We start from the raw sequence: 19592 nt of genomic DNA on the forward strand, positions 1-19592 counted from the left end.
ATCCCAATAAAAAACCTGCTTCCTCCGGAGGAAATCACTTATCACAGCTCAAGGTGTCCTACAAGAAAGATGGAGAGGGACTTTTTACAAGAGCACGGAGTGCCAGGACAAGGGGGAATGGTTTCACACTTAAAGGAGCAGATTTAGATGGGATATTGGGAAGAAATCCTTCCCTGTGAGGGTGGGGAGGCCCTGGCACAGTTTCCCAGAGAAGCTGTGGCTGCCCCATCCCTGGAAGTGTCCAAGGCCAGGTTGGAGCAACCTGGGCTAGAGGGAGGTGTCCCTGCCTGTGGCAGGGGGTGGAACTGGATGAGCTCAAGGTCCTTCCCAACCCAAACCATCCATGATTCTTACATAGCCCAAACCTTTGTGTCTGGAAACGTGGGATCACCCCCCTGTCAGCTCCAGCATAGCCGCTTCCCCACTCTGGGAAATATTTCCAAACCAGCAGGTCGCTGCTTTTTTTTTTTTTTTTTTTTTTTTTTTTAATCCCAGCTTGTCTCCCTTTTTTCCCCTGCAGGTTCACCGCTCCAACAAGCCCATCATCTGCAAGGGCTGCAGGAGGACCTTCACCAACAGCCTGTCCCCGGGGCTGCGGCGCTTCGGGCTCTGCGACAGCTGCACGTGCGTCACCACCACCCACGAGGACTCCGTGCCCATCAACCTCAGCCTCGTGGAAACGGCCTCTGAGGGCCAGGAGAAGGGGGATGCCGACAGCGACTGGCCCATCTACGTGGAATCCGGGGAGGAGAACGACCCGGCCGACGAGGAGGAGGAGGAGGAGGGGGATGACAAGCAGGAGATCCACAGGAGTTTGTCGGACAGGGAAGCGCTGATGTAGCAGTGGGAGGGGAGAGGGAGCACCGGGAGCCTCCCCTGGCAGCAACAGAAAACTGCACGTTTGCCCCAGTTAGTGACACTGTGCTGGTTTTTATTCCTTTTTTTTTTTTTTTTTTAATAGAACGGTGGGGAAAATCGGAATTTTTAACGCTTTTTAAGTCTTCAGTGCTGTGCACCAGAAATCTGTGAAGAATCTCCTGTCTGGGGTTCGCAGAGCTTGGACTTGAGCAATTTCTCTGCCTCTCTGGTTTTGAGTTTGCAGGTGGTGGGACATCTCTGTGTTGTTTTGATAACAGGTTTCTTCAAACAGTGCTGTTGTGGTCCTCAATCCCTGACCTGAAAGGGGCACCACCTTCTCTCTGAAGATGACATGAAATGTAGTTTACATCTGAAGATGACATGAAATGTAGTTTACATCTCTTACCTTGGGACTTTTTAAATCTTTAAACTGTGATCCTTCTGTGTCAGGACAGTATTACCTAAACTGTAAACCAGGAGTGTTTGCTTGGACTGGGTTTGACCTGGAAACCAGGGCAGAAAAACCAGGATAACAAAAATATGCTGCTGCTGAAGGGATAGACAGTAAGAATAGTTGTATTTCACGTGTCCTTAATCGCAGGAATTTGGAGATCAAGTTTCTCTTCCTGAATTTTTACTGCATCTTCCTCTCTCAAGAGCTCAGGCTGCAGATCTTCAGATGTGTCTTTAATGTCACTTAGACATCAGCAGTCTTGGCTTGAGAAATATTAAGCAAATGATGGTGTCTGGTGGCCTGGTCTCTTGGTTTAGAAGTGTGAAATGCCCAAATTCTCTTCAGCTTTTTACAGCAGGAGTTAAAAGCTGTCGAGCAGGTTCCTTGGGAATTCTGACACTGACAGATTAAAAAGTAGATCCACAGCTGGTGTGGCTGAGGAGCAGTGAAGTATCCAGATCTGCTGTAACAGAGCTCTGAACACCCTTTTTGAATCCCTTTCACTATAATTTCTTTTAGAATTTGGGGATCCTTCTCATGGTTTATGTTGCTGTGTGAATTTCCCTGAGTATTTTTTTATTTTTTTTTTTTAAAAAAACACCTCCACTGTGAACCTCCTGTTTCTTTGCTGGGATAGCTCAAGGTTTTCAAAGGAGGTGAGATTTGTTACCTTTCCAGTAGCAAGTTGATATAAGCTATCAAAAAAATCAGGCTGGGAAGCTTTGGAAGAAAACAAACTACCTGTTGGCTTAGGGGAGACCTCCTGTTCCCTAAGGAAGGGACAAAACTGAAATATACTGTGAAATAAGACTGTTAATGCTTCTTTACTCTGCTGTTCATAAGTGTTTCATGAGAAGGCAAATTTTGTGAGTCTTTCTAGCTGGAGCAAAGGCTGGACAGATCTGCAGACAGATTTGGCTGACAAAGGATGAGCAGTTCCTCCCACTTAAGGCAGTGTTTCTTGAGGCTTTTGGTGTAAAGGCTTCGCTCTTGGCAAACCTAAAAAAAAGCAAAGAGCCCTCTGATTTAACCCTGTTTTAGTCCATCTGAATTTAAACCATCAAAGGGACCACTTGTGTAGGTGCCAGACTTGGAGCTGAGCTCCTCTGAAAATCCTGCTGTGGTTTTGGGGTCCTCAGTGCTCTTGAAAATCCGAGCCAGAGGTGGGCTTGTAAATCTTGCTGGAATATTGAAAATGCCACCTCCGGCCTCCCAGGGCTTGTCTTTTGGGACTTCTGGGCTCCTGCTCGATTTTTTTGGTGAGTCCCTCCAACATCAGAGGGGTGTTTGTTTGGTATCTGCTCGTCTGGTGAAGGAGGGACTTGTGCATGTGAGAGCACCTGAAAGAGGGACACGAGGGATCTGGGTTTGTTGGGAGACTGGGGGAATGTAAATAGGGATCCCAAACGATGTTTGGTGACCAGACATCCCCATTTCTGGTCGTGAAGGTGCCACCTCATTGTAAATATTGGTAGAAGCCACTAGACATGGAATATCAGCCCAGCCTGGCTCTGGCCAGTGCTCCACAGCTGTGGGAAGATGCAGCTCCTGGCTGAGCCCGTGGGGACACTCAGAGCAGGGAAAACCAACCCCTTGGGAAGTCTGAGTGTGGCGAGAGAGCTGCGGGTGTGTCTGCAGAGACCTTTTCCTTCAACCTGCTGTTCTTTGGTCTTAGAGATTGTTCTTGTGTGTCTTGTGCCTAGAGAATGGAGCTGTGAGGGGTGAGGGGAGGGGGGGGTTGGCCGTGCACATTCCACGTGGAAAGTCACCACCAAACTCGTGTTTCCTGTTGGAATTGTCATGTTGTGCTGCTTTGTTTCCTATGGAGTCCTTCAGCCTTTGTAGTAGAAGAGGATGTAGTTTACCCACATTCTTGTGACCTGGGGAGGGGGGTATGTTCATGTAAATCTGTTTTTTCTCGTGCTTTCCACTTAGTTTTTTGGGTGTTTTTTTCCCTGAAATCTTCCCTTGTAGATCCAGCCTCTACAAGCTTTGAGAAAATGATGTGGCTGTTTTGAAATGGTGCTTGGTGAAGAATCAAAAATAATGTTTTTAGGGAAGTTATTTCTAATGCAATCTCTTTCTCAAAGGTTTTTAAAGGCCGTGCAGAACGACATATCTTCAAGTCTTAGCTTGATGTACTTGACTTTGTTTAGGAATGTACATTTTAATGTATTTTTGCACATAATTGCACTGTATTTCACTGGAGGAATACATGCTGCACTGGTATTTGTAGCTCATTTAACCTCTTGGTGCAAGCCCTTGTAAATCTTCCAAACGTGGTCATTTGATTTCCTGATGTTTTGTAAGACAGTTTCATAACTGAAGTCCTTTAGTCCAGTTACAATGACAGATTCTTATAAACTGAACCTTATTTGTAGGAGTGACTGAACTATATTTGTGGATCTTGGAGCATTCTGGAGTTTTTTTGATTGTCTAGAAAATAAAACTCTCTGAGAGGGTTGCTTTGATTTTTTTACCATTCAGATGTTGACTGAGTAAACCTGGGAGTGTCTAGATTAAGGCTCATGTTTCAGTTTCTGGGATTAAAATTACAAAATAACTATCTCCCTTTAATTAACCCAATTAAAAAATGGGTATATCAATTCCTGGGGACAGACAGTTTGCAAGAAGAATCAGGTTCTTGGTTGGAAAGGACTAAAAGGATCCTGTCCACTTGAACCCCAGCCAAGTGGGTTTTTTAGAAAATCTTTTGTATTATTAACACTGACTTGGCTTTCCAAAGTTTTATACTAATTGAACTTTTTAAACTCTCTAAAGCTTTTCATTTTTCATGCTGGGAAGCAGCCACTGACCTGAACTAGGAGGAAAAGCACGTGGGGGCAACAGACTCCCAAATATTCTTTCCAGATAATTTTGAATTATATTGGAAAATCCACAAACAAAACTGTATTTCCCTGTTGATTTAGAATATCCTGAGTCAGTGAAAACTGTAACAACCCTTTCTTGCTTTTCACTGTTTTCATTCAAAGAGGAAATATAAATCTCGTGGCAAGCACACAGGTTTTACATCTTCTTCCACGGAAGATGTGAGGTGCTGCAGCACTCGGGGGGAATGAGAGCCACAGGTTTGTCTCCATCCTTGGTGAAAAGGACTTTTTGTGGGGGAAGAAAAGCAGGAAAGCAGAGCAGGGCAGCCCAGGGCCATCAGAGGGTGAGCAAAGAACCCTCTTCGGTGATCCGGGGAGGAGGTTGTACCAGCAAGAAGAATGTTGGGTTTTTTAGAGTCATTTGTAAATTGTTCTCTGAAAGAGAGACCTGTGAGGGTGGGGAGGCCCTGGCACAGGTTGCCCAGAGAAACTGTGCCCTCCTAGCTTGGCACAGGTTGCCCAGAGAAGCTGTGGCTTCCCCATCCCTGGGAGTGTCCAAGGCCAGGTTGGATGGAATGTCTGCAGTTCATGGAAGGGAAGGGCAAAAAGGACACAAAGGACACGGTTAAGGCAGAATGGCTTCCACGGGAAAATAAATATTTATGGGATATAACTGGGGTGCGAAAAGCACGGAAAAAAAGGCCCTGGTGGTAAGAAGAGGAAGGAAAAAAAAGATACCAAACTTGGGAGGGGAGAAGTGAGAGGTTCAGACACAGAGATAACAGATCCCAACAGAGAAAAGAAGATGTCACATGTCCTTCGGAGGGAGCCGCAAGAGAAAAGGGGAAGGATTTGGGTCACCGCTTGTAGATAAAGGTGCGAAAAGGCGGCATTGTAGGGCATCCCATCCCCTGCGGGGCATCCCGCGGGGCTCCGGGACCGGGGCCGGGCTCCGGGTCTGCGGCTTCCACCGGGTGCGTTGCCCCTTTAATTGTGTGTCCCCAGCCCTCGGGCGTCCGTGTCCAACGCCCACGTCAGCAAATACCTTTTGTTTCTTCTCCCCTTTTGCTCGGGCTGGCGGGGCGCGGGGGCTGCGGGAAGAGGAGGAGGCGGCGGCGGCGGCGTCGCCTGCAAGGCAACGGCGAGCCCTGAGGCGGGGCCGGGGGGATCCCCCCTCACGAAACCCGCCCGCTCGCCCCCCGGCCCGCGGCGGCAGCGCCCGCAACACCCGAGCGCTGGTTCCCGCACAGCCGGTAGGCCGGGCAGGGCGGCGGGGGTTTGGGGCGGGGAAGGGGGACTCGGGGAGAGGCGGCGGTGGAGGGTGAGGGGGGGACGCGGGAGCTCCGGCGGGCACCGAGCGGCTCCGGACGGAGCCGCTCGGTGCCCGCCGGAGCTGCCGCGTCCCCCCGGCGGGCGCCATTTGCAGCCCCGGGCGCGGCAACAAAGGGCTGCGGGAGCGGGCGGTGGGTTCGGCGCTGTCGGGCGTCCCGGGCACCGAGCGGCTGATTTGGGTGGTGGTGGTGGCGGCCGCGGTGGATACCGGTGCCTGAGAGAGAGAGAGAGCGGGGCGATGAGGGAGAGACGGGCACGGCCGCGGCCGCAGCCGCAGCTGGCTCTTGGCTCCTCGTCTCGTCGGAGCTGCCTGAAGGCTGCGCAGCCCCCGCGGGCGGCGCGGATCCAGCCCTGCATACAGCCCCCTGCCTACAGCCCCCTGCATAAAGCCCCCTGCATAAAGCCCCGCATCCCACCCCACTTCCAACCCCGCGTCCAACCCCACATCCAGCCCTGCATTCCATCCTGCATCCAGTCCCCCATCCAGCCCCACATCCAGCCTCACAGCCAGCCCTGCATCCCACCCCGCATCCAGCCCCACATCCCACCCCACATCCAGCCCTGCATCCCATCCTGCATTCAGTCCCACATCCAACCCCACATCCAGCCCTGCATCCCATCCTGCATCCAGTCCCCATCCAGCCTCACAGCCAGCCCTGCATCCCACCCCACAGCCAGCCCCGCATCCCACCCCACATCCAACCCAACATCCAGCGCCACATCCAACCCTGCATCCCACCCCACATCCCATCCCACATCCAACCCCACATCCCACCCCACATCCAGCCTCACAGCCAGCCCTGCATCCCACCCCTCATCCCACCCCACATCCAACCCCACACCCCACCCCACATCCAACCCCACATCCCACCCCACATCCAGTGCCACATCCAGCCCTCCATCCCACCCCACATCCAACCCCACATCCCACCCCGCATCCCACCCCGCATCCAACCCCACATCCCACCCCACATCCCCCCCACATCCAACCCCATGTCCAACCCCACATCCAACTCCACATCCAACCCCATATCCACTCCCATATCCAGCCCCGCATCCAGGGATGGAGATGCTCCCAGCTGTAGCACACCCTCCTCTGCCAAATAACGCGGTCTTGGCTTTGTCGCGTTCTCTTGGAAAATGAGTCTCTGGTTGTGTGTATCGTGATTTAAATATAATTATAGGTTTCGGTAAATGAGATTATATTTTTCGAAAGATGTCCATAAAATCGTGTCTGGAGTCTTTGGCTGAGTCGCAGGGCGCCGAAGTCAAGAGTGTAATTATTTTCTTCGTTTTTTTAGAGCGACGTTTCGTTTCCTCTTTTCTGGGATGGAGATTTCTTCTCACCAGTTTCACCTCTTGCAGCAACTGAATGAGCAGCGCAGGCAGGACTTGTTCTGTGACTGCAACATCCTGGTGGAGGGGAAGGTCTTCAAAGCCCATCGCAATGTGCTGTTTGCCAGCAGCGGCTACTTCAAAATGCTCCTTTCACAGAGCTCGAAGGAGACGAGTCAGTCCACGACTGCCACCTTCCAGGCCTTTTCTCCTGACACCTTCACAGTCATCCTAGATTTCGTGTATTCAGGCAAACTGTCTCTCACTGGTCAGAATGTCATCGAGGTCATGTCGGCCGCCAGCTACCTGCAGATGACCGACGTTATCAGCGTGTGTAAAACCTTCATAAAGTCCTCGCTGGACATCAGTGAGAAGGAGAAGGATCGTTACTTCAGCCTCTCGGACAAAGATGTGAGTTCCAACGGCGTGGACCGATCCTGCGTGTACGGCGGGGGCTGGAGGGCAGAGAGCAGCCCCCCCCATTCCCACTCCAGCCCAGACCCAGGGACTTGTATGATGGGCGGAAACACTTGGAGCAACTTCAACTACTACCCTGCTTCTCAGAGGAACGCCCAGCAGCAGCTGTCCAAACACGAGCAGCGGCAGGATTCCGTCAAGAAATCCCGGCACCTGGGACTGCAGCAGCCTTCGGACATCCCCCACTATAAATCCAGCAAGCTGGAGGACAGGGCTGCCGAGCCCGCCGGCCACCCCGCGCCGCCCGAGGAGCAGGTTCACATCGACACGGAGGTTGAAACTCCTCATGTGGGCTACCAGTACGGCCAGGGCTCCGAGGGGATGCCGAGGGGCTTGGCTGTGTCGCAGCAGGAGCACGAGTCGCCCCGTCCCTCCGGCAAATCCAAGTCCTCCAAGGCTGACGAGCAGTACGGGAACATGCCCTCCATCCTCGGAGTCATGGGAAACTGGGCCGAAGGTGAGCGGGGTACCTGGGGTATTAAACCAACCTTTCAAAGGAAATCTAGCTTGTGACCTTTTGGGATATTTTTTTAACCTCATTTTCGTAGAATCCCAGAATGGTTTGGATGGGAGGGGACCTTAAAGACCATCTCCTTCCACCCCCCCTGCCATGGGCAGGGACACCTTCCAGGAGGCCAAGTTGCTCAGAGCCCCATCCAACCTGGCCTTGCCTGGGCTGTGATAACAACAGCTAATGGTCCACTCCTCCTTTGTTACACTCCTGTGTAATTTACAGGAAAACGCAGGAGCTTTGTGCCCGAAAGGACCTACGGTAATATTTTTTTTAAGTAAAAGCCACGTGCTATTCTGCTCATAAAATTCCTTTTCCTGAAGCGTGACGTGACATGACACATTATTACTTCGTTTTTTGGGGGTTTAATTTATCTCCTGACAGACGACCTGGCCAGGATGAGGTTCAAGTGCCCGTTCTGCAGCCACGTGGTGAAAAGAAAAGCCGACCTGAAGCGTCACCTTCGCTGTCACACAGGAGAGCGCCCGTACCCCTGTGAGGCCTGTGGGAAGAGGTTTAGCAGGCTGGATCACCTCAGCAGCCATTTTCGAACAGTATGTACTTTTAAGAACTGCCTGATTTTTTGTTTAATGTGCAAACCCTGCCTAATTAAACACAGTGTGAGCGTACCTGGTTGATAGAATCGACTCCCGTAAAAGAAGGAGGTAATAGAAAATTAATTTGCTTTTGCTGCAGGCAATTTGAAGCCTAATTTGTAGGAAAGGGGGGGAGGAATCTCTTGGTTAATTGGTGGTTTGCAGAGGTGCTGTAAAGGAGCTTCAGTGGGCAGCTCCAGTGCCGGGGATGGGGCAGTTTAATGTTTGATGTCCCTCGAAGCGAGTTAACGCCGCTATTTTGACGCTGCTACAACCCTGCTTTTTTTTTGTCATTTTTGTGGGTGTTGTATCCAAACTATCCGTGTCGCTCTTCCCAGATCCACCAGGCCTGCAAGCCCATCTGCAGGAAGTGCAAGCGGCACGTGACGGAGCTGACGGGGCAGGTGGTGCAGGAGGGGACGCGCCGGTACAGACTGTGCAACGAGTGCCTGGCCGAGGCCGGCATAGACAGTATCCGCATTGACTTGGAGGCTGAGGCACCCCTGGAATTCCCACAGGACGGGGACAAGGATTCCAGGTGGCACTACGGCGAAGACAACAGGTCTGACGTGGAGATAGTGGAGGACGGGTCGACCGACCTGGTCATCCAGCAAGTCGACGACAGCGAGGACGAGGCGGACGAGAAGGACGTGAAACCAAACATTAGGTAGCTGCAAGAGGAGGATTGGGAGTCCCGTGGAAGAGGGAGAATGTACTGACCACACACACCCTCCACCAGCTGTTGTTAATCCTACAGAGACATGTGGTTGAACAGGTCCAGGCTTGCATGTATTTATGGACGCGCCGCTGAGTCCGGTCTGGTTTGTTCTCAGAACCCTCAATGCTTTGCTTCACGAGAAAGAATCCATCCTTAAATAGTGGATGAAGGAGGAAACTGCAGTATTCCATGGATAACTGTTTATAGCAGACAGTGGGGCACGTCTCAAAGCCTTTTTTCAAGGGAGTGAGGTCTCAGTATTTAAAAACAGTCGCAGAGTGTTGCGAATTGCCCACTTTTTACACTTGTAGGGATGTGGGGTTTATGTCATGGGGTGATAAACAAAGTGTAAAGAGCCCCCCCCCAAACCAGACAACCTCCCTTCAGTATTCAGAAGGGAAGAGAATGTTCCATGAAATTCCATGTTATTCTTCATAAGGAAAAAGGCAGCTAATTAAGAAAGAGCATGTAAAATGTTTTGGCACTTTTGTCTGGAAAAGGACTCCTGTAAAATTTATTAGAATAAGGCAAATCTTTAGCAGATCACTGGCTCAAGACCTGTTTCTTTACAAGAAAATAAGCACATGAATGCTAGTCCTAGTCAACACATCAGAGACAAATTAATTATAAATATGGATCATTAATTGATGCCAGTAGATGTTTCGTTCTCAAAATTGGGCTCTCAGACTGGGCTGTTTTAATAAACACTAATAAAATACTCTCTTTTGTTAAAAAACCTCTCAAAAGTGCCAGACAGGGGTGGGGTTGTTGGGGTTGTCCTGTGCAGGGCCAGGAGCTGGACTTGGCTGATCCTTGTGGGTCCTTTCCAACTCAGGATATTCCATCCTGTGAGCCTTCTCCAGCCTGTACAACATGAGAACAAGATGTGCTGGAAGTTCTAGGCATCATATTTGTGTAATTTCACCTACAATTAGGCTACAAGAGGTCGGGAAGGATGAAGAAATTTGACTTCTCTAACAAAACAACCCACTTTGTTGTGTTGCTTAGTGAGTTTATCTCACCCAGCACTGTAAAGGAGAGAGGGGCAGAAGATGCTCCCAGGGTGCTGCTACTCTGCATTTTTTGGACAGACCTGAGTGTTATTCCAGTTCTTCATCCTGGGATCATGGGACTCAATGGCTGTAAGACTTGGAAAACTCCAATTTGTTTCTTTTTTTACAGCTTTGTAAGCATGTTTGGCTGAACCCCGGGGTTTATTACAGAACAATCCCATATGTATATATATATATACACACTATATAATCTTTCCCAGGGACAGCTGAAAAAAAATCACTATTTTATTTTTATTCATGTAAAAACTGTATAACCTTATTAGTATCATCATGACCAGAGATTTTTTTTTTTAGTACCATCATTCCAGGCTGCAGGTGACCAAGGTCTCTTAAATGATAACTCAAGTGCTTCCTTAGTGCTCAGTGTAAGCACTAAGCACCCTCCCCTCAGACATTCCAGGCTGATGGGAATCATCCTGCTTGGATGTCCCAAGGAAACAAGAAATGGTTTTTTTATCAGTCCTACAAAAATCACCATCACTGGCTTAGGACTTGGAGGGGAGAAGTCACAAAACTTTCTGATGACCACCATGAGAACATCTTTACAAACAAGACTTACACTGGCCTCAGTTTTATTTGACACTTGGTCAGCAGCCCAGAAATGGACTCGGTGTGAAAACAGACATTTAATTTTCTTGGAGCTTTTTTTTTTTTCACTCCTGAAATGCCTGTTATCAAATGGCTCAGAAATATTCCCGAGCAACCTGAACTAAATCAGAGAACAAGAAAATATGTCAAAGAATATGGAGCGACTTGGATCAAATTCCAAGATGTTTCCCTTTACCTTAAACAGTGTGACAATAAATTCCAGGTATCAGTGCCTGCTGTCCCCAGGATAAAAAGTGACTGGGCTTAGTCTGTGTGTGTTTGGGATGGATTAAGGGGAGGGGAAAATAAAGTGTCTCTCTAGGCCTGAAATCTTAACTGCCAACTGTAAAGGTCAGACTATTAAGTGTTTCTTGATAGTGGGGGGTGTTTTTAGAAGCAGAGGGATTTTTGGATCAATACTCAATTTAATTAGATACCATAAATCTAAGAAGACTGAGGACCAGATGCTTCAGAACAAGACCTGAAGTGGCTCTAAGTGGGCAAGTGGAACAGTCTATCCACAGGAAGACAAATTAATTTTTACACACAGGCAGATAAATTGTTGATTTTCCGGGCAAACAAGGGCTTTTACTGGTTTTATATGTGGATGTTATTCTCAGTAGCATAACTAGGTATCTGTAGTCATTTTTAAAGTATCTTATTAAGCTTGGAGTTTTAGCTCAAGACTGCGATTCCCACAGGTCAATTACGTTTTATATTTTTTAAAAGTTACCATTTTTTGCATTTGTTGCCTTAATTTTGGTTGTTGTTTCCTTATTTTTGTATTGCAAGACGAGATAAATGTTAAGTGCCTTCTGTTTTCTACGTCCTTCATTTTACATAACCAGTCACACGTTTTCCTTGTTTTTCTCGAAATGAAAGTATTTGTTTTATTTTTGCCTCCTGCCATTGCTTGATTGTCTTCTTCATATCCCTGTGAGGATCATGTACCACTCAGCAGCAGAATAACATTTTCCTTCTTTTCAAGGAGGAAAGACCATATGGGGATGTTCCCACTGACTTTAATTTTTTTCCTTGCATTTCTTTCACCTTCATGTCTCTCAGGCACAAGGTTTAGTGCTGGACTTGATCTTAAAGGTCTTTTCTAACCCAAACTTGTGATTATTTTTGCTTGGCTTGTGTTTATTGTGTTCACAAACCACAGTCAAGAGTAAAGAAAAAAGTCATCATCATCCTCTGATTAGTGTCTCACCTCTAACTGTCCCTGTTTTCTGGCAATATCTTGCCATCCTTTCAAAGGCTGAAATGCTGAATTAAAAAATTCTCTTTGCCCCTTTTCCAGGTATTTCTTACAGAATTCTCCCTGCCACATAAACCTATGACTTGTGTGATGCTTGATCAGTTCTTTCACATCATCTCCCATCTTTTTGTTTTCCATTAAATTACCTGAACATCTGTATTTACTATCCAAAACAATGTCACTTGTCCTTACCCTAAAGGTTCAACTGTTGGGTCCCCTTGCTCCCCCAGTTAATTAGAAAAAAAAGGCAGACTCCAAAAAAAAACCAACCCAGCCTCAGAATTAATCTCCCTTTCCAACCTTTTGATTTATATTCTATTCCAGTTTTAAAGAATTGAGATTAAAATAATCTTTAAAAATACCTCTAAGCCCGCAGAGCTCTTACAGAGGACTGACACTGACTGCTGCAGGTATCCTTCCAGGAATGCTCCATCCTCCAGGATTTTGGGGTGCCTCTCAAATTTTCAGTGATAACTTAGGGAGAAAAAAAAAAAAAAATCTCTGTTGGATATAAAATGATGGAATATACATTTCTTCCCTGAAGCATCTGGTCACTGCCAGAGTTACCCCATTACCACACCAGTATCTACCTTTCTTATATTTTAATTATTTTTGGTTGGAGGCAACACATGTAAGAATGAAATAGAAGAAAAAATTCTCTAATTCTGCCCCAAAGGGTTGAGTTTTGCAGAAAAGGATCTCATAATCCTTCAGTCCTTGCCTCCAGACTTTTTCCATCAGGTCCAAATCTGTACCAATGTTATGTCTGTTGAGTGATGGATATAACTCAATAAGCTACTAAGAAAATCTTATAATAGCATTTAGTTAAATATTTTCTATACTGTTTAACTTAAAACCCTTCCATGTTGGGAGCTGGTGTAACCTTTCATCCTGTTTAACTCGTGAAATGCAGAGAGGCGGCTTATTGGGTGCACTGAAAATTTTAAACACAGCAGGAACACAGGACAAGAGGTTTTGTGAAAAAACTGGGAGGAGTGGCTGGAAAGAGCTTCCCCTGCCTTGGCTTAGCTGTTGGACTAAATTAAACACTACTGAAGTTCTCTCTGACACTCGACTGTGCAAATAGGAACTGGTTTTTACCACGTCCTCCCAGCCTGCTCTGAGGAGGGAACTGCACCCATGACTGCGGAGGTTCCCTCTCAAAATGATTCAATGATCTCGAGGAATAAGATTGAAAGAGTCTCATCCTCTAACAGGCATCCTGAGTTTGGCATCCTGAGTTCGGCATCCTGATTCCGCCTTCCACACGGGACGGAAAGCAGGGCGATCCACGTACTGCCCCCTCCTCCCGCGGTGCTTTGAGCACCAAAAAAATTCCGTTACAAAAATGCCGCGATATCGAGCCGAGGTGACAAATCCCACACCGCGGGGCTACAGACGCTTCCCAAGGTACACACACACACACACAAAGCTGTCCCGGGCCGGGCTTTCACAAACCCGGGTGTGCGGGAGGGCCTGCGGAGCATCCCGCGGGTGCCCGCGGGGCTCCGTGGCCGGGGCGGGCGCCGGGTCTGCGGCTTCCACCGGGTGCGTTGCCCCTTTAATTGTGTGTCCCCAGCCCTCGGGCGTCCGTGTCCAACGCCCACGTCAGCAAATACCTTTTGTTTCTTCTCCCCTTTTGCTCGGGCTGGCGGGGCGCGGGGGCTGCGGGAGAGGAGGAGGCGGCGGCGGCGGCGTCGCCTGCAAGGCACGGCGAGCCCTGAGGCGGGGCCGGGGGGGATCCCCCCTCACGAAACCCGCCCGCTCGCCCCCCGGCCCGCGGCGGCAGCAGCGCCCGGCGAGCGGCCCTTCTGCCCCCCGCACACCCGGCGGGAGCGGCGGCGGCAGCACCGGAGCGGCGGCGGGTCGGGAGGGGACGCGGCAGCCCCGGCGGGCACCGAGCGGCTCCGGACGGAGCCGCTCGGTGCCCGCCGGGGTTGCCGCGTCCCCCCGGCGGGCGCCATTTGCAGCCCCGGGCGCGGCAACAAAGGGCTGCGCGGGGCGGGCGGGGGAGTGCGGGGGGTGCGGGAGCGCCGGGCACGCGGCACCCGGGAGCGGGAACACCGGGAACACTGGGAACACCACCGGGAACACCGCGGGCATCGCGCGGCGGCGGCGGCACCGAGGGAGCGGCAAAGCCCGCCGAGGGAGGCTGCGGTCGGCGCGCCCGGCCCCGGGGCGGTCCGTGCCCGGGGGATGGGGATGGGGAGCGCTCGGGCGGGCGGGTCCGGCGCCGTCGGGCATCCCGGGGACGGAGGGAACGGCTCCGAGGGACGGAGGCCGCCACCGCCGGCACCCAGAGCGGCCCCCGGTGCGCCGGGCAGGGGCTGCGCCCGCCGCGCACCCGCGGCTCTGCCCACGGCGGGAGGGCCGAGCGCTCCCGCTCGGTCCGAGAACCATTAACGCCTTGGCGGATGCGATCTGCGTTCTTTCGGGATACTGAGTAATCCCCGCTGGTGCGTCTTTCCGCCTCTTCTGGAGTTGTTAAGTTTCTTCTCTCCCGTTCCTGTAGCAGCCGCAGGGGCTTGGGAGATACGTTGGGAATGTGATAACGTTTTTTGAATTGGAGCTCGTCTCTTTAGATAAGGGTTCAGCAACGCTGATGCAGATTGTCACGATGATGTTTTTTTCCTTTACAGCAAACCCTCCTCTCGCTCCCCGCCTGGGATGGAGATTTCTTCTCACCAGTCTCACCTCCTGGAGCAGCTGAACGAGCAGCGGAAGCAGGACTTGTTCTGCGACTGCAACATCCTGGTGGAGGGAAAGGTCTTCAAAGCCCATCGCAATGTGCTGTTTGCCAGCAGCGGCTACTTCAAAATGCTCCTTTCACAGAGCTCGAAGGAGACGAGTCAGCCAACAATAGCTACATTCGAGGTCTTCTCTCCAGAGACGTTCATGGTTATCCTGGACTTTGTGTATTCAGGGATATTGTCTTTAACCGGTCAGAATGTGATCGAGGTGATGTCAGCTGCCAGCTACCTGCAGATGACAGATATTCTCAATGTCTGCAAGACCTTCATCAAGTCCTCCCTGGATATTAATGAAAAGGAGAAGGATCATTACCTCAGCCTCTCGGCCAAAAGCACGAGCAGCGAGCCTGCCCGTCCCGCCCTTTATCGCTCCAGGAGGAAAGCAAAGAGCAACCCCCGGCGTTCCTACTCCGTCCCGGATGAAAAGCCCGGCGTGAACGAAAACTCCTGGAGCAGCTACGGCAGCTACCTGTCCTCGCAGGTGATTCTGCAGCGGGCAGAGACCCAGCTGTCGAAAAGAGGCAGAAAACAGGGCTCGGGCAGGAAGCGCCGGAAGCACCTGGGCCTGTCCCAGAGCCGGGATTTGGGACAGGGCAAACCGGACAGAGCTGGTGCCTCGGATCCCAGCCCCACCTCCAGGGTCGGGGAGGAGGCCGAGTTTGATGCAGAGAACGACGTGGGTCGAGATGATTACGGGTGTCATCGTGGCTCGGAGGCGGTACCCAAGAGATGGTCTGTTACTCAGCTAGAACAAGAACTTTCCAGAACTCCCGAGTTCATGGAGTTAAAGGCAGAAGAACTGTACACCTCGATGCCCACGATTTTGGGTGTAATGAGTAGTTGGAACGAAGGTAAAAAAAAAAAAGAGGAATGGTTTGGAAAAGTTTGGCTTTATCTAGGAGGATTCAGGTGATGTTTTGGAGAGAGTTTGTAGGGCTGCATGGAAACCAAAACAGTGCCTAGACTTAGAGGTGAATTTATCTGCTCAGGAATGACTTTGCAGCCAGAACAGGGCATGGGAAGTGGGATGGGAGAGCGTTACCCAGGACTGAATTTCTCTTGTAGATCTCCAAACCTGGCACTAATAGTTCAACCTCAATCCAACTCAATTCCTTCACGTGAGAGGTCCTGGCACTGCTGGGAGGTTGCATTTCCCTTGGGGTCCAACCAGCCCAAACTTTGTGGCTGTTTGGCCACAAACATAAAGCACCTGAGCTCCTGATGGACTGTCAGCATCTGCCTGAGAGGGTGGGATAAAGATGACAGGTCTATTCTCATGTATATTCTTTTGGGAATGAACATATTATTCATATTGTAATGGCATATTCTGAAGACTTTGGGCACCCTGATATATTAAACAGAGATTATAAATGTCAAAGCTATGAACCATTAGCTGATGGAAAAGCTAATGGTTCAGACAGTACAAATATATATAATAGCTACATATTTATGATCATCTGCATGTCTAAAAAATACCCCCAGTAAGAAAGAAAAACCACTTTAAAATGGTCATTTAACATGCTCAGTGAGAAGTACGGGCTTGGGGGGGGATAGATATATTTTACATATTAAATATATTTTATCTATTTCAGGTATTTTATCTATTTCACATATTTTATCTATTTCATATATTTTAGAGATGAAATAAATTTTAGAGATGAAATAAATTTTAGAGATGAAATAAATTTTAGAGATGAAATAAATTTTAGAGATGAAACACATTTTAGAGATAAAATACATTTTAGAGATGAAATAAATTTTACGGATGAAATAAATTTTACAGATTAAATAAATTTTATAGATGAAATGCATTTTTAGATGAAATGCATTTTATAGATGAAATACATTTTATATATGTGCATACATGTGTATACACGTGTGTATATACCCCCGAAGCCCATATTTTACATTGTTGTAGATTGTATTTCATACATTATATATTCTATTTTACATCTTACATATTATAGAATCATAGAATCATAGAATCAGCTGGGTTGGAAGGGACCTCTGAGATCATCAAGTCCAACTCTTGTTCCACTACTGCTGCAGTTGCTAGACCATGGCACTGTATTACATAATGTCACAGAATATTCTGAGTGGGAAGGGACCCACAAGGATCATCAGTGGTCCATGTGGGGATCAAACCCACAGCCTTGGCACTATTAGCACTGCTAATAGTTCCAACCAACCAACCAACCGAGTTAATGACTCTGACAACACATAATATGTTTATATAAAATATTTGGGGGTTTTCCCTATTTGCTGCCGGAGCAGGAACTGCCCCTTTCCGAGCTGACAGCCCTCCCCTGTGCCCCCCCTGGCAGGTGACCTGCCCCGCATGAGGTTCAAGTGCCCGTTCTGCACTCACACCGTCAAGCGCCGCGCGGACCTGAAGCGGCACCTGCGGTGCCACACCGGGGAGCGGCCGTACCCCTGCGAGGCCTGCGGGAAGAGGTTCACCCGCCTGGAGCACCTGCGCAACCACTTCCAAACGGTACGGAACGGCCTTCCCGTGGGATATATCCCAGGAGATAAACCCACGGCTGGTACGAGCCGTCCGGGCGTTTCCAGCGCCGGCGCCCCAAAAGCTTCCTCGCAGCTGCGCGTCGTCGACCTTAATTATTCATCATTTAACTTGGCAGATCGTGTTTAAAATTTTGTTAAAATGTCCTTTTTTTTTTTCTCCGGATCCCTCTCCAGATCCACCAGGCCGGCAAACTGATCTGCAGGAAGTGCAAGCGCCAAGTCACGGAGCTGACGGGCTGCGTGGTCCAGCAAGGGACGCGGCGCTACAGGCTGTGCCACAAGTGCTTGGCAGAAGCCAGTTTGGACAGCAGCACCCCCGAGGATTTCGATGCAGGACATTCCCTTGTCTCCTCCTCCGCGGGGAACAAACGCCCCAAATGGGCTCTGGAGGAGGAGGAGGAGGAAGAGGAGCAGAAATCAGATGAAGAGACAGCGGAGGAGGAGCCGTATAATTTGGTTGTCCGACACACTAATGATGATGTTCCAGATGAGGTAGAGGAAAAGGTGAAACCAAATCTTAGGTAGATATTTGTGTACTTGTTACCTGTTGTATTCCAGGTTAAATTGCTCGCGTCCTACCGACTAAATGCTGGTTTGCTACTTGAATTGAAATGAAGTGTTGCTGAAATTCTATTTTGAGAAGCAAAATTTGGGCTAAAACAAAGTTGTTTTGTACTTGCAGACATGGAACAGTGTAACTGCTTCTAAATATCATCCAGAAAGTACTGAGAATCATAAGATATCCTGAGTTGGAAGGGACCCACAAGGATCATCACAGTTCATCTCCTCACTTATTATCTGGAAACTATTTAGAAGAATTGGTTTATATTTCATCAAGGACTTGCCCAGAGCTCCTGCTCACAGTGAAAGCAGGAACCAACCTACAGTTCTACAAAGGTTCTGTATGATACAGATTTTTTAAAAAGCAAAGACTGCAAACTTGCTTTGAGAAAGTCTTACTGGCATTGTAATTAACTTGTACATACACTTCAAAAACTTCCTAAGAAAGGAGCAAAGGAAACAAGTGGAATTCTTCCTGCTGAAGAACTTATTGACCAGATCTTTGGTTTTTTGTTTCTTTTTTTTTTTTTTTTTTGAGTGAACTTAACTGCTTCTTAGAGTTGAGAAAAGCATGATTAAAGAATTCCCACAGCCAGAGTAGAGTAGTGACCAGAGCATATGTAGTGCACTTGGGTAGTATGACTTTGCCTCTTTTGTACTGTGAATTTTATAGAAAGATACACCAACGTGGTTCCAAGGAAATAAAAGTGCAATCACTGGAAGTACCTTGTCAGGTTTTTTCCTTAATTATTTTTTTTTTCAGGGCTGGTGCAAGATTTCCTTAAACTCCTGTTCTATCTTATCCTAGGAATAAAGATGCCAAGTTTAATTTCAGTGGGAGCTATTTCAAGAAAGGTTTTCCTGCTCATACAAATTTAGGATGCTTGACAGCATAAAAAACATTTGTTTCTAAAGAAAAATCCCTCAGAGGCAAAGCAACCTTTGTAATTCTGGAGCCTCCTCAGCTTTTTTACTAACGGTGTTTTTTCCCCCCAGTCATTTGGATCAGAGAACCTGCACTTGGTACAGAAACTGAAAATGCTCAGTGGTAAAATGATTAGAAAAATTACATCTCAGGGGGAGTGTACAGTACAAACATTCTGCCTGGGAGCAGAGAATGGCACTCCCAGTGGGTACTGTTGATAAAGAGCCACTGTTTGGTCTCATGTCTCGCCTGGTGCCGTGTTTTCTTTCCTGGTAGCAGCATCTGTAGCCTGAGGTTACTGCCAAGCAAGTGAAAATTCCCTGCAGGGAATCTGAGAACAGGCCTATTGATTCACATCCAGGTTCTCCAAGAGTTGCCATTAAACCAGGAGAATGGGGCCAGCCTGCATAACAATTCCCCAACTCTCCCAAACTCCAGCCTTTTTCAGTTTAAGGGTTTTCCTTGCCTTGGGATTTGTACCTTTAGGAACCACCAATGCAGGTCTTTTCCAAGTACTTCACCACTCTGCCCTTAAACTCATCTAACCTTCCTCCATGAACAGCATCCTCTGGTACCCCCAGAAGGGTTTGCAGTCTGGGCATGTTTTTTAATTCCCCAGTTAATTGTCTCAGTGGGTCCCCAGCTTGGTGAGAGGCTGCAGCCAAGGCATGGGGCTCCTGTAAAGCCCTGGGAGAACAACACTGTGAGCTAAAACCTGCCCCTGCAAATGGAACAGGGCGGATTTGAGGCCTTTTTTACAGCAAGCACTTAATAAATACTGAAAAAGAAACAGATG

At 48.8% G+C, this 19592-nt stretch overlaps 3 protein-coding genes and 1 long non-coding RNA gene across 11 annotated transcripts in view; 3 read left to right on the top strand and 1 right to left on the bottom strand.

Moving 5' to 3' along the window:
• Positions 1-1897, top strand: part of ZBTB8B (zinc finger and BTB domain containing 8B) — a 7051-nt gene extending 5154 nt beyond the window's left edge. For both annotated transcript variants that reach the window (XM_064635325.1, XM_064635326.1), the window contains exon 4: positions 521-1897. In XM_064635325.1, coding sequence (XP_064491395.1) covers positions 521-841 — 321 coding nt within the window. In that variant the 3' untranslated portion in view covers positions 842-1897. The remainder of the gene's footprint in view (positions 1-520) is intronic.
• LOC135402302 (uncharacterized) overlaps positions 1-13747 on the bottom strand; it is a 17886-nt gene extending 4139 nt beyond the window's left edge. The window contains exons 1-3 of one of the 2 annotated variants that reach the window (XR_010425079.1): positions 13654-13747; positions 12397-12508; positions 9844-9976 (exon numbers count right to left, since the gene is read on the bottom strand). This is a non-coding gene — a long non-coding RNA (uncharacterized LOC135402302). Of the gene's footprint in view, positions 1-9843; positions 9977-12396; positions 12509-13653 lie in introns of those variants that run through there. The other variant, XR_010425078.1, reaches the window with a different exon arrangement.
• Positions 5266-11666, top strand: ZBTB8A (zinc finger and BTB domain containing 8A). Of its 2 annotated transcripts, XM_064635323.1 has the most exons (4): positions 5266-5396; positions 6777-7744; positions 8183-8352; positions 8733-11666. In XM_064635323.1, exons 2-4 carry the CDS (start codon positions 6805-6807, stop codon positions 9063-9065), a joined length of 1443 nt encoding a protein of 480 aa, XP_064491393.1. In that variant the 5' UTR covers positions 5266-5396; positions 6777-6804; the 3' UTR covers positions 9066-11666. The 2 variants fall into 2 exon arrangements, with proteins under 2 accessions (XP_064491393.1, XP_064491394.1); XM_064635324.1 differs by lacking the exon at positions 5266-5396 and having other exon boundaries at positions 6697-7744.
• Positions 13699-18593, top strand: LOC135402288 (zinc finger and BTB domain-containing protein 8A-like). Of its 5 annotated transcripts, none has more exons than XM_064635322.1 (5): positions 13699-13742; positions 14674-15635; positions 17109-17278; positions 17485-17831; positions 17993-18593. In XM_064635322.1, exons 2-5 carry the CDS (start codon positions 14702-14704, stop codon positions 18006-18008), a joined length of 1467 nt encoding a protein of 488 aa, XP_064491392.1. In that variant the 5' UTR covers positions 13699-13742; positions 14674-14701; the 3' UTR covers positions 18009-18593. The 5 variants fall into 5 exon arrangements, with proteins under 5 accessions (XP_064491392.1, XP_064491389.1, XP_064491388.1 ...); XM_064635319.1 differs by having other exon boundaries at positions 13713-13742; positions 17485-17814; XM_064635318.1 differs by lacking the exon at positions 13699-13742 and adding an exon at positions 14083-14215 and having other exon boundaries at positions 17485-17814.
• Positions 18594-19592: the final 999 nt, after the last annotated feature.

The sequence above is a fragment of the Pseudopipra pipra genome, chromosome 24, assembly GCF_036250125.1.
Source record: "Pseudopipra pipra isolate bDixPip1 chromosome 24, bDixPip1.hap1, whole genome shotgun sequence".
NCBI classification, from domain to species: Eukaryota; Metazoa; Chordata; class Aves; order Passeriformes; family Pipridae; genus Pseudopipra; species Pseudopipra pipra.